The sequence below is a fragment of the Arvicanthis niloticus genome, chromosome 18 (assembly GCF_011762505.2).
Source record: "Arvicanthis niloticus isolate mArvNil1 chromosome 18, mArvNil1.pat.X, whole genome shotgun sequence".
NCBI classification, from domain to species: Eukaryota; Metazoa; Chordata; class Mammalia; order Rodentia; family Muridae; genus Arvicanthis; species Arvicanthis niloticus.
This window is the reverse complement of record NC_047675.1, coordinates 46,355,422-46,369,754: the sequence shown is the minus strand read 5'-3', so window position 1 is coordinate 46,369,754 and position 14,333 is coordinate 46,355,422. Positions and strand designations below refer to the sequence as shown.

The 14,333-nt window shown below is 56.7% G+C and overlaps 1 protein-coding gene across 10 annotated transcripts in view; it reads right to left on the bottom strand.

Moving 5' to 3' along the window:
* The window catches only part of Gse1 (Gse1 coiled-coil protein), a 361,982-nt gene that overhangs the window by 3,031 nt on the left and 344,618 nt on the right, over nucleotides 1–14,333 (bottom strand). For 9 of the 10 annotated variants that reach the window (XM_076915969.1, XM_076915971.1, XM_034522890.2 and 6 more), the window contains 12 exons: nucleotides 12,609–12,781; nucleotides 11,989–12,183; nucleotides 11,148–11,339; nucleotides 10,629–10,969; nucleotides 9,501–9,828; nucleotides 7,421–8,052; nucleotides 6,349–6,461; nucleotides 5,877–6,147; nucleotides 4,566–4,679; nucleotides 3,528–3,899; nucleotides 1,770–2,039; nucleotides 214–317 (listed from right to left, as the gene is read on the bottom strand). In XM_076915969.1, the coding sequence (XP_076772084.1) occupies nucleotides 214–317; nucleotides 1,770–2,039; nucleotides 3,528–3,899; nucleotides 4,566–4,679; nucleotides 5,877–6,147; nucleotides 6,349–6,461; nucleotides 7,421–8,052; nucleotides 9,501–9,828; nucleotides 10,629–10,969; nucleotides 11,148–11,339; nucleotides 11,989–12,183; nucleotides 12,609–12,781 (3,105 nt within the window). The remainder of the gene's footprint in view (nucleotides 1–213; nucleotides 318–1,769; nucleotides 2,040–3,527; nucleotides 3,900–4,565; nucleotides 4,680–5,876; nucleotides 6,148–6,348; nucleotides 6,462–7,420; nucleotides 8,053–9,500; nucleotides 9,829–10,628; nucleotides 10,970–11,147; nucleotides 11,340–11,988; nucleotides 12,184–12,608; nucleotides 12,782–14,333) is intronic. The other variant, XM_076915970.1, reaches the window with a different exon arrangement.

The window sequence follows — 14,333 nt, the reverse complement described above, 5'->3', positions numbered from 1 at the left end:
TGTTGCCTTAGCTCAAAGTCTGACCAGCCCTGCACATGTGCCCCGGGTGGGGGTGGGGGAACACAGGGCTCTCCTCAGATAAAACCTTTTTATTTCTAATTCACGGTCCTACTGTGTGTCCCAGGCTGACATCAGACTCACAGATCTGTCTGCCTCCTGAGGACCGAGACATGGCTACTCTGCCTAGCACTAAGTTTTGATCGCCTGACTTACCGCCATGCTGTGAGAGAGCTGCTCTGCAGTCAGGCTGAGGCTGTAGTTCTGCGCCTCCAGCCGCCGGCACTGTGTCTGCAGCACCTGCCGCTCCAGGTTTTGCTCTGAAAAGGCAAGAGGTGGCAATGTGTCATCTAAAGAGGCAGTGTGTCTTCAACCATGCAGCGTGTTCTCAGCTGCACCAGTGCACTCAGGCAGGGCCACATCAGTGCAGTGGAGAAAACCCGGAGAAACTATGATGTCGGTGGCAGAGGCAGTAAAAGGCCGCAGCATTCTTAATTCGCTGAATCTGTTTCACCGAGACACTACCACAGAGTGCTTCAGTTAACGCCACATGACCACAAGGACTCGCATTGCAAGGCAGGGACAATCCAGACACTTGTCAACGATGGAGCAAGCAAAGCAGGAAAGGAAAGAGAGGAAGATAAACCTGAAAAAAGCTTAGGTTGCCTCAAGTTTTACAACCAAGACAGGAGCCTTGCCATCCAAGTCCTAGGTACTACAATGACAAGGACAGAAATACGCAGACTGGAGAAACACTGTCCCCGATCTGATTCATGTGGGGAGGGGCTGGGCACAACCACACGAGAAAGCTATGCTTGTGTCTGCCGTGGAGAGAGAGCCGTAGGGGACAAGATTCTGAAATTCACACAGCTGCTTAGGACAAGCCAAAATGAGCTGCCATGGGGTGCTGCTGTCATACAACAGATGTGTCCTCAGAATGACAGGGACAACACAGGGAGGTGTCCTGGCAGCCTTCAAAAGGCCCCACGCCCAGGAAGGCAACGTTTCCTTCCATTCATTCAAGATGCTACTGGGTTATGTTTCTGCAGGAGACAAATGGGTATAGGAATACTGAACGGTAAATCCCATAATCCAAAAATGTGGGGGAGGGGAGGGTGCCTTCTGAGGAAAGCCAAGCTCCAGAGGCCCCCCCCCCCCCCCCCCCCGCGATCTCTAAGTTCATCAGTCGGTATCTAGTTCAAAATGCCTTTCAAGGTTCGGTAGCACACACCTATGATCTCAGCCCTTGGGAGGAGTGCACAAATACTAGGGAAGCCTGGGCTACAAAGTGAGACCCTGAATCCACATGCAGTGCTATGGCTTTAGTAACTAATATGCCAAAAAAGAAAGGTAAGGTACGGGAGGGAGGAGGCAGCCTCGGTTCAGGCCAAAGGTGGTGCAGCACTCAAGGGCTGGGAGACGGCCAGGGAGTGGTATGTAGTAAACAGGGGCCAGCACCTCTCCAGGACTGTGTGAAGGCAGCGGAGCAAGGGATGTCTGAGTGTGCAACTCAGGCTGCTTTTAGGCAAAAACACCTAGAAACTTCAGTGTGGGCTCAGAGCATGGTGATTAGGACCAGCCAGAGCTACATGAGCCAGGCAACATTCTGCCATGTCTCACCCCAACAGGGCTCAGGGCTGGGGTGCGAGCTATGCCATAGGCTTGCCCTGCAAGAAAACCAATGTCTTAGCATGGTGACTCAAGCAGCCCTAGACTGGCAGAAATGTAACACAGACTAACTAGATGTACAGATTACCCATCTGCACCCCTACCTTCTATGTGCTCCTGGTAAGCTTCAAAGATTGCCTCAATCCCTTGCCACTGGCGCCTGGGGGCTTCCTCATCGCTGTCATCCTCAGAGTCCTCCTCAGAGTCCTGGTCCGCCTCCTGCATAGGAGGGCCCTTCCTCCCCACAGGGGGCTCCTGCTGTCCATTGTGCTGGGGCAAGGGGACCCTGCTGGAGGACTGCAGCTCGGGAATGTTGTAGTGGACCGATGTGTCGACTTTGTGGTTCTGTTCTGCAGACAGCAAAGCTGAGCTCCCTGGGGAGAAGAAAATGCCGATCTTGAGGGGATGGGGCTCGAACGTCAGAGTTCCCATTTAGAACTTTGTAAGCACAGTGTGCTTTGTGAGGGCAGGGGTGCTCCCTGAGCAGACCAGGGATTGTGCCCTCCGTCGGGAGGTGCTTCAGTCCTGCCAGTGGCCTCGCCTGAATGATGCCCAGTGATACGTCCCTTAGATGCCTCCTGAGAGAGCCTCTCTATCCTAAGGAGCAGGGAGCAGACGGCCAAAGCCTCGTGTGAAGCCCTCAGACAGACTGGGCATGGTTAGTCACACGCACTCACTCTCCCTGCCTCTCTTTCTCTCTCTCTTTCCACCTGGGTGAGCGGGCAAGAGAGCACACTGTCCCTACATTCACTGGGCCCTGGGCGATAGGCGCACAGTAAGTACCTTGGCAAAAAACCAGATCTCCAAGTGAGCCCATGCGGACTCTGGGAAAGCCACAGCTGTGGACTGTACATACACAGAGGACACTTGCTTTGGCCTTACTGAACTGTCCCAAGTGTGAGCAGGTACCTTAGGTCCTGCTACAAGCCTGGAAGCGAATGAAGCTTGCCTCTTCCCACCCCAAAGCGCTTCATAGGTATTAAGGATTAAGTGGTACCATCGCTGTGTAAATGGCCCGTGTCGCCCCGAAGGACCTTGAAAGGCAGCCTAGTTTCTTCTGGTGGAGCACAGGCTGGAAACCCCGGCGACCCTGAGGGACCCCAGGCATTTCACCATGCCCCCAGACTCTAGGCTTCTGACACGAGGCCGCAGCCCTCTATAGATTTGTGTCCTTCAGGCACATAGGGCAATGCCCCCTACCTAGCCCCTAGGCCCACAGGTAGACGATGTAACCTGTGGCCACATAGCCTCAAGACAGATCTCTATTTTAATGAGGTACTTAAAGGCCAGAAGGGCTTAGCCACTTAAGCTCTCCCTCCCAGACACTCCTCCCTGCAAAAGGTATTTAACCTCAGGACCGCCTTGAGAAACTGAGCTACAGTTTTCTCATCTACTTTCCACCATGACAATAAAAGCCTTAAAACCATAGACTGTTTCTTTTCATTGGAATCCACCATGGGGAACAGGCCTTCGTCTAAAGAGCCATGCCTAATCTCCCGCAGAAGACCTCTCTGCGTTCCCAGCCACGGTGACCACCAAGCCAAACCAGCCAGCCGTGCCAAGAACTCTCATTCTTGCATGACCCAGCCGGAGGCCAGTCCAGCCCATGGGCCGCCACTTCGTTCTCTCAGCTCTTCTGTGGCTTCCAGTGGGGCCTGGGTGGCCAAGAGCCTGGGAACCAGACGGTTCCCTGGCCGCCCCACAGGCCTGGGACCTCAGACTGCACTCCTCTAACCCCAGAGCCGCATTCCCAGGGCGGCGGCTTCTTGCAGTGCAGCACTGCACAGGTGGCAGGGCAGACACAGGACCCACATCGGTCTGCACTATGACAGGTGACATAGGACATGCAGCCTATTCATTACCTTTATGCTTCTGCAGAGCCTTCTGTGTGGACTGCAGTACGGACTCGTGGAATTGATGTGCAAACTCTTCTGCCATGAAGGGCTCCCAAGGCTTGCTCTTCCCGTTGACGCTGTGGGACAACGGCACAGGAATGTCCTTGGGCGCAGCGCCCCGGAGGTAATGAAGCATGCTCAGATTCTTCTTGCCCCCAGGGGCCTCGCTCAGCCTGGCCTTCTCACCGCTGCTAGGAGCTGGCTCCTGGACTCTCAAGAGTTCCTGGGGCCGGACCTGTTCCAGTCTTGTGGTCTCCGCGGCCTTCGGGACATCTGACAAGGAGGCAGGGACTCCGGCGGACTGATCTGTCTCTGGAGGAGCTGGCTGTGTGGCTGGTTCTTTGAGAGACAGAAAATGAGAGAAACATTATGAACTGTGGGAACAACAGGCATGCAGACACTATTGATCTCTAGAGCTTACATCTGCAGAAAGGCCCAGAGAGAGAGAATGTATGTGTGTATGTGTGTGTATGTGTGTGTGTACCCCACAGCAACATTGTGCACAAGGTTAGAGTTTGACGAGTGGCCTGTTTAGCAGCAAGTCCAACCATGAACAGTTCCCAAGGGATAGGGAGACAAGAGCAGGAAGTGCTGAGAAGGTAGGAGTAACTTCGTCCAAATCAGAAAGAACAGTGAAGACAGAAGCTAGCAAGAGGTTGGACCCCAAGGAGTCAGCTTTCTTCGACTGGAGAGCAGCAGAGAAGCAGAGAGAAAGTAGGTGCTGGAGACAGTCTGGAGAGCCCAGGCAGGGCATTCAGCGAGCAGGCTTCGGACCCATCCTCTTGGGAAGTGAGGGCTACAGCCTGCAGCTGATGGGTGGCACCATGGAAGTCAGGGCCTCCTCTGAACTTCATGCACTGTGTCCTAAGGCTTGGCTCAGCCAGGATGGAGAGAAGCCCTGCTTCCAGTACGTCAAGTTCACTGCGAAGACGAGACTTCGAGCGCCACCTCTAACCCTGTGGCCCAAGCTACAGGAGACTGGCGGGTGGAATGTCCTTCCCTTACCACTCAGGGAGACGGTAGGACTGTCCCTCGGAGAGTTTGTCACTGAGTCTGCTACTGCTGCGGACAGTGCTCTCTGCTTCATGGCACGGAGCATTTCAACAAGCCTCTCTTTGTCTGTGAGGAAAGCAGTCCGAGGTTAGCAGCACTTTGAAAGGGGAGGAAAGGCGGGATCTGGCCACCATGACTGGCAGGTTCAAGCCCTTCACACCAAGAAGCGCCAAAAGCAAGCACCATGGCCAGTGCTGCAGACAGGAAGAAGGTAGGTGATAGCAGCCAGCTGCCCCTGTTCCACTCCAGACAGCCACGTTTGCAGCCACGACCAGTGGCTGCCTGGGGGTTTCCATGGTGACTTCCTTCTCAGGAGGTATCCTGATCTGAAGACCAGGGATGGCCCCAACACAAGGGCAGAGACCAGGGAGGTAGCATGTTCCCTGCCTAGGGTCAGAACCATTTCCCACGAAGGAATGCAGACCCTGCAAGTGTCCACACCGCAGATGCCCGGGTCAGTGGCTCTTCCTGCCAACTCGGAAACTTAAGAGGCTTCGGTGCCCACGGCGTCCTTTAGACACAAAGCCAGGTGAAAAATCAGACCTGCAAACAACTAGGCACGCGTCCAGGGGCTTGTGCTGGCAGTCAGCCGGACTCTAACCCTTGCGTGGAAAGCGAGACCTCTGTCACGCTTGTTAAAAAGGAAAAAAAAACCCGCCACCTCCAATAAAGCTTGTCAGACCAACTGAAGACCTGGAGGCACCGTTTTTCCTGGGAGTCTTCCAGAAGAGGCCAGTGCCCTTATGGGGCATGGGGCTCACAGGTGCATGGCTGTGAACACCACCGCCTCAGCCCAAGATGGTGTTGAGCTGATCAAAGTAGCCTCAGCATGCCTTGGCCATGCCATGTCTTCTATACCATGGATTCCAGTCCCAAGTCTCTTCTCCAACATGGCCCTAGGGTACCAGACTGATCTGGAAGCATCTTTTGCTTACTATATGGGCGTGGCATCTACACTCTCCAGTCCTGTTAGCATCAGACACAGTGCTCAGTAGAGATCACTGGCGACCCCTAGAGGAAGGGTCTGTGGTACACCCTGAGCGTACCCTCTGAATCCCAGGGAAAAGTCCTGGAAGCACCCTGACCAAGTGCAGGAGGATGGTAGGGGGCTTGACGGGTACTGGCTGTACATACAGGCACATCAGTCTTCAACAGGACATGTGCCAGAGCAGAGTGTGACAGAAACACCAACCAGAGCAGAGAGGCCAACTCTGTAGCCAGGAGCACCCTGGCCTGCACATGAAGGCCAGGGCAAGACCATACCTTTCCTCTTCTCTGCACTGATGTGCGTCAGGTTGAAGAAGGTCAGGAACTTCCTCTTCTCCTCAAAGTTAGGGCTGTTGTTCATCTCGTCGGGGCTGTAGCGGGTGGACAGAGCCAGTCTGGGGGAAGGCGTCTGTCGCTTGCACTGAACGGCAGGTGGTGATGGGCTTCTCTCTCTCAGCATTCGCCTCCGCTTCCGACGCTTCTGCGCCACCAGCTCCTCCTTCTGCTGTTGGGTGGTCAAGCCAAAAAGTTGCAAGAACTCTAGCTTCTAGATCAGGAGAGAAAACAAATGAGTGTGAAGTCACTGTCAGCTTCACATTGCCCCAGGGTCCCCTGGTCCACGCAGTCTGACTTGGATCTAGGCCACAGAGGAGCAGGGCAGTGTTTGGAAGCCAGGTGGTAGGCTGAAAGCGGGGACCAACTACCCAGCCAGCCCAGAGCATGCCGGAGTCGAGGATAGACCTGTTACCTCAGAGGACGTGTCCAGTTTGAGGGGTGGCTGCTCAGCCACACAGCGGAGATGTGCCCTGACCTCCTCCTCATCACTCTCATCGTAAGAGTCGTCGAGGTCATAGTAGTACCCTGATGGCAGAAATGGGTGCACTGAGCCAGGCTCAGAACCCAGGATGCTCTGTGGACACGTGCACCTGGGGGGATGGGGGTGAGACCACTGGGCTCGGCCTGCATGCACCCGTGAGGACCCTTGCTAAGAGGGCCTGGTCCCTTCCCATCTGCCTGGACACCTGCATTGAGCTGGGGATGGCAAGACTCGGCCTTGGGGTGTTCCCTGGGCTCAGAGGAGAGCATTCCTGACAAAGGCCTGATGTCCACAGCTTTGTGGGCCTGCCGCCTCTGTTGTGACCCTCGTGGGAAGGGAGCTAAAAACCAGAGCCCCCATCCCTTTTCAAGGTAAAATGATAGAAAAGCCCCAGCCAGGCCCTAGAGCTAGCATGACCAGCACCCCAAAAGCAGAGCTAAGAGGAGCTGGGTACAAGACCAGAAGGGCTTATCAGCTCAAGGAGACAATACAATACTGGCCTCAGCAGGTGTGGCATGTGCTTCTGTGTCTACAGCCCCTACTGGCTCTCCTGACCTTCTCAGGACCTTAGGGAGCTGTCTCTTCCACTTCTGGGGGATGGGGACAGGGACAGGAAGGAGATGCCTAACTCCAGGCTCGGTCAGGGAAGTGTCAGCTGCTGTCTCTAACCCCCTGGTGCATGTGCCCCCAACTGTCAGCCCATGCCTGAAGCCCTGCTGGGCTGTTCCTCTGTTAACGTCACACTATTAATATTTAAAGACACCTGATCAACTTCCGCCCATCACTTATCAATACCATGTCTTCAGCACCGTCTTGGCCGACAGGCAAGGGGCCCTACAGGTGTGAGGTTCAGAAGTCTGAAACTGCTATCTGAAACCAATTTTTAAAAACTGCACTGGAAATTAAAAGTGGGAGAAGAGAGGCAAGCAGCTGGCACTGGAGTCTCCTGTCCCGACGACTCCCCAATTCCCAGGCAGGTTGGGGCCCACTCGGGAGGCCAGACCTTTCTCCTGAGCCTCGCGCCGCCTGCGCTCCTCCAGGTCCAGCTTGCTGACCAGCTTCCGTCGCTGCTGCAGAAACTCATCATAGATGTACGCTGGGTCAGGGCCCCGCGCCGTGGAGTGGCAGTACGGCGAGCCCGGCTTCAGAGGCCCACTGAGCTCCCCGAAGGGGGTTGCCTGGGAAAGAGAGGGCCGCTGCTGGCCCAAGATGGTCTGTGTTGACTTCTCAAGTTCAGCGAGAAAAGGCCCAGGTCCATGGGGAAAAGTCTGAGGCTCTAGACTTCCTGCCTCCCGTGGTGGTGGTGGTGGTGGTGGCGGCGGTGGCTGGTATTTGTCCAGCGGCGTGGCCTCACGCTTCCGGGGCTCCTCTGCCTTCTCTGAGCAGTAAACTCGCTCTACCTTCACCAGTGGCACGGCAGCCTGGCGGCTGGGCTCAAAAGCAGTCGTCGGGTGGCTATGCAGGGAGTGGTTCTCCGCCCGCCGTGTCTCCAGAGCATTGTCCATCAGAGACACTGGGTTCCAGAGGGCTGTGGGTACGGTGTGGGTCTGGGGCTTGGGCGAGATGAGGGGTGGTGGGCCACCAAAGTGCTGTGGGGGCTCACGGCTGCCCTGGTCGTGCCGGTTTGGTCCTGGCCTAGAGAGAACATACCAAGCCATTGGTTTGGGAAACCGACCTGCCTATCAGCCTCCCACAGAACGAACACCCAGGGTGGCTTGCTGGGTTCACTCCAGAATGCCTTTGGTGGGAACTCCTATGGGGAGAGGCCTTCACCCAGCCTATCTCTAGGAGATGAAGCTCTAATACCACAGACACAGGGTGGTGGCTGTTGCTGCCCCCCTGTGGTTCCTGACAGAACTGCAGCAGCCCCAGAGCTTGACCTGAAGGACTTCGAGCTTGCCCGGCGGATGTGCAGAAAGCTTCCTCTAACCCACTGTCTGTACTGCCTAGCTCTGCCCAGGACCCTTGCCGTTCACCAGTCGGTTCAGGCCCTCCTCCATGCCCGGGCAGGAGCTATATACGCAAGCCTCTTTCTGCAGTAGACTACTACTGAGATCCACAACTAGTCAAAAGACAAGAGGAAAGGTGACTTTTAGGGACCAGCCTAAAACACACAACCCCCACGCTAGGGAAGCACCGTGGAAGACCATCAAAGTCAACGTACCAGGTTCCTCTGGTAGGCAGTGCCATCTAGGCGTGACAGGGAAGCTGTCACCTAAACAAGACTTGTATACTGACAACACTGGCTGACAGGCCAGCATGGGAAGAGCCAGAGACCGAGGTGAAGCTGTGTGTGTCTGTGTGGGTGTGTAACAGTAGTTACAGAAGAAGTCTTGAACTTGGAGGCACAGGAGGAGTTGGAAGGAGGGGAGTAGGAAATCCCGATTACAGGACTCATAAAACTCAAAAACTTTAATAAAAACAAAAAAAGCAGTTTCAGGGCCGTTCCCAAAGCTCAATCAATACTTCTGAGGATGAAGCAGAATGTTCAGACTCATGCTGCCCCAAGATAAGGGCAAGGTCTATGGAGGAGGGGCCTAATGGGCGCTGCAACTGCTATTTAACAAAGCCGCCAAGGCTTCCCCTCACTCCTGCACAGAGGAGGAAGGAGCACAGCGTTTAGTGTCCCTCAGGTTCAACAAGGGATAGATGAACAATCACACTGCATGCCGAAGCCAGCTAGGGGTGCACGGCCCCACCCCCTTCACACCCAGTGGCAGCAAGTAGGACCAGGCTGATGTGGGAGCTGGAGCGGATGGCTGAGGAGCCAGAGGACTCGGGCTTGCCATGAACCTTATGTCTGGCACAGAATGTTTACTGGTAGCGGGGCCTCAGAGTGGCCTCCCACAGCCGTGCACAGTGTGGAGAGCCAGGGATGGGCACCTGGGGTACTTCCAGTTATGGTTCTTGTCAGCATGGAGGAGAGAGAGTGAGAGACTTCTCTGTGTATCAGTCAACACAGATGCCGAGGGATGGAGTGGTACAGAAGATGAAGCAGGCCATGTGGACCAATAGCAGGGACGGACAGACTGTCTTTTGCACCAGCGTCACTTGCCTCCCGTGAGGCCCCACCTGGGACCCACCTGGTACTCTCGGGCCTGTGCTCAGCCTCTGTGGGCACCGGGGGCCGCCCCAGGTCCAGATGCTGCTCCAGGACCTGCTGCCGGAACTCGGACACCTGGGACTGGCGGTCTTCCTTCTCCTGCCTCAGACGCCGCTGCCGCGCCAGCCACTTCTCCTCCTCGTTGGTGCGCTGGATCAGCAGAGCCGTGGCGGCAGCACTGCTTCCAGGAAGGGAGAAGATGCCATGGCCGGAGATGAGGCTGGGCACCGTGTGGTGTGGGGCAGGCACTGGGTGTAGCGGGTGCTGCACAGGCTTGGGTGCCTGCAAGCCCACGTCCTTCAGCTTCTCTGTGGGAGGAAAACACTGTCACTGCGGGGACGCTGTAAGACGCCACCACCCTCGCTCACACCTGCTCGAAGCCCGGGACTGAAGGAAGAGGTCTTGTAGAAGAAGTTTTAGGAAACACGCCTCATCCTTGGAGAGAGGAGACATGGAGGTATGTGTGGCTAGCTCAGAACCAGTTGCGTGTCTTTAAGGACTCATGGGGCCAGTTGTTAAAACAGCTGCCTAGGCAGCTCAAACACCTAAGATTTTCATGAAATAAATTACGATCAGAACAAGATCGGGATGGCTCATGCCTGCTGCGCTCCCAATGCTTTCAGGGCTGACAAAGGAACACTGCTATGAATCCGAGGTACGCTCGAGTCCCAGGCTAGCCTTGGCTTTAGACTAGAACTCTGGCCAGGCAGTGGTGGCGCACACCTTTAATCCCAGCACTTGGGAGGCAGAGGCAGGTGGATTTCTGAGTTCGAGGCCAGCCTGGTCTACAGAGTGAGTTCCAGGACAGCCAGGGCTACACAGAGAAACCCTCTCATGGAAAAAAGAATAGAACTCTGACACAGAACAAAAAGTCAGATGGGGGTATCTCAGTGGTGTGACTCTGGTGTCCACCATCACCGTGGCAAAGGGCAGAGACTAACCAAGGCTCCACCAGCAGTGATGGCAACTTCCCTTCCCCGTGTCTTGTCCAGTGACTCTTTCCGTCCTGGGGGCATCTCTGGGATCCTGTATCCACCCAGGGTGCCACAGCACACCTCTTCCCAGTCTCGCCAGCAATGGGCCTCTCCCTCCACACAGAGCTCAGTACCTGCTCGGGTAGGAGTCAGCTGCTCTGAGGCCTTGGGCCGCTCCTCGGTGGTGGTGTGGCCTCGGAGTCCGTGCAGCTCAGCCACAGGCAGGAAGGTGGGCTCCAAGGCCTTGGCAGCCAGCAGCTCCTTCTCTCTTGCCCGCTGTTCCCGCTGGCGCTCCAGCTCCCGCTCCCGCTCCTTCTCCAGCTCCCGCTCCCGTTCCCGTTCCTTCTCTCGCTCCTTCTCCCGCTGCTCCCGTTCCCGCTCCTTCTCCCTTTCTCGGTCGGCCTCCCGTTCCCGCTCCCGCTCCCTTTCCCGCTCCCGCTCTCTCTCTCGACGAAGCTCCTCATCCATTTGCAACCTGGGGGCACAAGCAGAGGGCAGTGCACTAGTGTGCAGAAGGGGCAAGTCCACACCCCAGCTCAAAGCAGGGCAGTCATACGCAAGGCTTTCCACCTCTCACCCACACGAAGATCCTCACCCCACCACCGAGCCAGGCCCCGCCGACTGTCCTCCCCTCTGTTGAAGACACAGCTTACCTCTCTGCGCTGAGGCTGGACATCCGCTCCGAGTGCAGCGCTGCCAGGGACGAGTGGGAGAGCTCAGGAGGGTAACGTACACCAGAGAGATGCAGGTGCATCGCCGATGGGTGCAGTGGAGGCAGGGAGCCAGGGGTGGGGATGGGGTAGAATGGAGACCGTAAGGCTGACAGGCAATAGGAGTCATCCATCCTGTAGAGAGAGGTAGGACAGGTGTGTGCCGAGGCAGGGGCCTGGCAGATGCAAAGCCCTGAGGTGAGTCCCTAGCACTGTGGGAAAAAGGCTGAGACCTAGATAGGTGAGCGGGCGCTTCTCCGGTAGGCGAGTCCAATGCTCACGCAGGCTCAGCACAGCAGGGGCTGTATGCAAAGAAGATGTCCATGGTCAGAGGCCACAAGGAACCGACCACACAGGCGCCTAGGACCTCCTGGACCATGGGTGAGTGAGCAGAAGGTAAGACTGACTGCAGGCAGAGACCTCGGGTGTGACCCACTGTGATAAGAGGCCAGTCAGGCTAGGAGCTTTGCAGGAAGAGGGCATGGCCTGACTCTCTCCGGGGTCTCCATCACACTGTCCGGGTACCACACACACACACACACACAAGTTAGTGGGAACTGGCTGCTGGGATGCGGATGCTGAGAAGTGGGAATCGGGGAGTAACAGCACGTGGTACTGAGCCCATCCATCAGGACTCGACCCAACCCAGTCGGAGCTGGGGGAAAGCTATATGGGACGGACCAGGTCTCCCTCGAGTGTCTGGCCCCAAGCCCTGAGAGGTTCTGTCTTGCTGAGAACAGACTAGACTCGGACAGTGCGACAGTGTGTGTGTGGGCCGCCTCACCTGAAGGCTGGGTGGGGGAACGGGTGTGGGGCCAGGTAGCTGGGGTGATAGTAGGCTGCGGTGGCTGGGTCCAGGCCAAGCGGAGGCAAGGAGGACATGCGGAGGTCCTCAGCAGTGTGGTAGGGCCGGAAGCTTCTCAGGTAGTCCTCAGTCACGGTGCTGGGGGGCACCACATGGTGCACGGGCCGCTGGAGGCTATGGGAGGGGAAACAGGTGAGCAGAGGTAACTCGCCCCTCTCCCTCAGCAGCTCAAGGCTGCCCCTGCCACTCCACCTTCCATCAGGCTCCGGCCCTGCCTCTCAATGAGGTACAGCCTGGCATGAAGCCCAGGCTGCACAGACAGGAAGCTGCCTGCCCCTCAGACCTACCTGTCCCTTAAGCTCCCCACCAGTGGATACAGATGCTACAGTGGCTCTCTGTCCCCAGACCCAGAGGATGGGCTTAAATGTGGTTACAACAGTGATTAAGTCTCAGCATGGGGTGGCCCACACGCTCGGATGGGGCCAAGGACCTCAGGGCAGATCAGGCCACAAAGGCTAAGAACACTCTATCTACCTGGCGCAGACTCAGGCCTGTCTGGAGCCGCTCCAAGCCCTCCCTGACCCCCGCCTGGCACTCACTTGAGTGGTTGGAAGCGGGAGTCCTGTACAACTGAGCCGGGGGAGAGGCCAAAGGGGTAAGGGGTGCTGAGCAGGTGGGAGGGGATGGCTGGGCCGGTTGCCTTTTCCTGGGCGAGAGGCGGCTCCACCAGCAGCCGCTCCCGACCACTGCTGCTGCCTCGGGAGGCAGAGTCCTGTGGGAAGAAGACAAAGAGTTAGGTCTTGGGGAGCCAGCCAGGTCCTCAGAGAGGCCAGTGTTTAGCTCATATTCTAGGAACATCTTCCCCCTATTTTTTTTGGAACAAAAATGCATAAAAGAGGTATTTTAGGGAGAAAGCATCCCACGAGCAGGTCTGGACTAAGGTCTACATGGGCCTGGCTCAGTTCCCAGAGGAACTCAGCAATGTTGGGGAAGCCTTAAACACCAGACTGCTGAATCCCGAGATAAGGAATCTGAGAGGAACTGCAGGGCGGGAACCCCTACTTCCTATAAGCATAATGGGGTGGTCATCGAAGTCAGGACATACACACCCTGGGGACCTGCACCTCAGGACAGAGTTTCTCCCAAGATTACAGCGGTGCCCACAGCTATCTGGACACTGCTAGCAGCTGGCAATTTGCTGGACCTACGTGGGGACACCCTTGCACATATGTAGGCTTTGGGACCCCAGGAGAGGCTCCCTTCAGGCAGGAATTGAGAGGCGGCAGTAGGGCTGGGTTGGGGCTGGGGAGAGGCAGCCTCAGACTTTCTGTGTAGCTGCAGCAGCACACAGCCTGGAGAAACCAGACTGAACAGCCCTGCCTGCCCGTCACCTGTGACTAGGGAGGAATCCTCACGGCAAGGCAGAGAGACACCAATGGGAACACCACCGTCAGGGAGCCACCGTGGGCCGAGGGGAGACTGAGACCCAGGAGCCCCCTGGTATCACTTTGAGGTTCTTCCCTAAAGGCTGCAGGAGAGGCCCAGCACAAGCAGACAGCGGTACTCACTAGAGACACGAGGTCCTCTGGCTGACACGGGCTGAACCCATGGTGTGCCTGAAAGGCACATGGTAGCCAGCATAGTAACACTGACTGTCCCTGGAGGACAGCCCTGCCAGCCCTTCCTGGACTTGTCTCCTTGTAGCTATCTAAGCCGGTGGTGACACCCCTGGGGTCAGCTAACATCACTGAAGCATATGTAAGTCCCGAGGGGGGAGGGGTCCCTGCTGGACCGCCACTTAACCCTGTGTGCGCAGCTTACCTCAGTACCTCCCTGCCTCCACGCACGCACAGAGCCTACCACAAGCCCTCCTGCTCCCCACAGACAGCCAGCCACGATTAATTGAGGGAGACAGGCTGCTGATTGAATTTTTAATGAGCAGCAACATCTGTTTCCTTCCCCGAGTGCAGCAGCAGGCTGTCTCCTTCCCTTGTGGGGTCCTCACGGGTTCATGACCTCTGACCTACCCTCCTCAGGAGGAACATTCACACAGTATCATAAAGGTGGGGGCTGGGGGAGGCACACATCTCACCCACACCAGGACGAACAAGGAGACTAAAAAAATGGCCATCGAGCCACTGGGGGGGGGGGGGGAGCACGGACAGTATGCCCCACTCCATGGATCTGCGGCCTGACTAGAGCCTGGTTAAACTTGAGCCAGACACCAGGGAAATAGGTCATTTGTGGGCTAGGGTGCTGCCTGGGTGACGAGGAAAGAAAAAGCCCAGGCGCGGTGGCTGCCTCAAGGCACCCCCTGGCAGCGG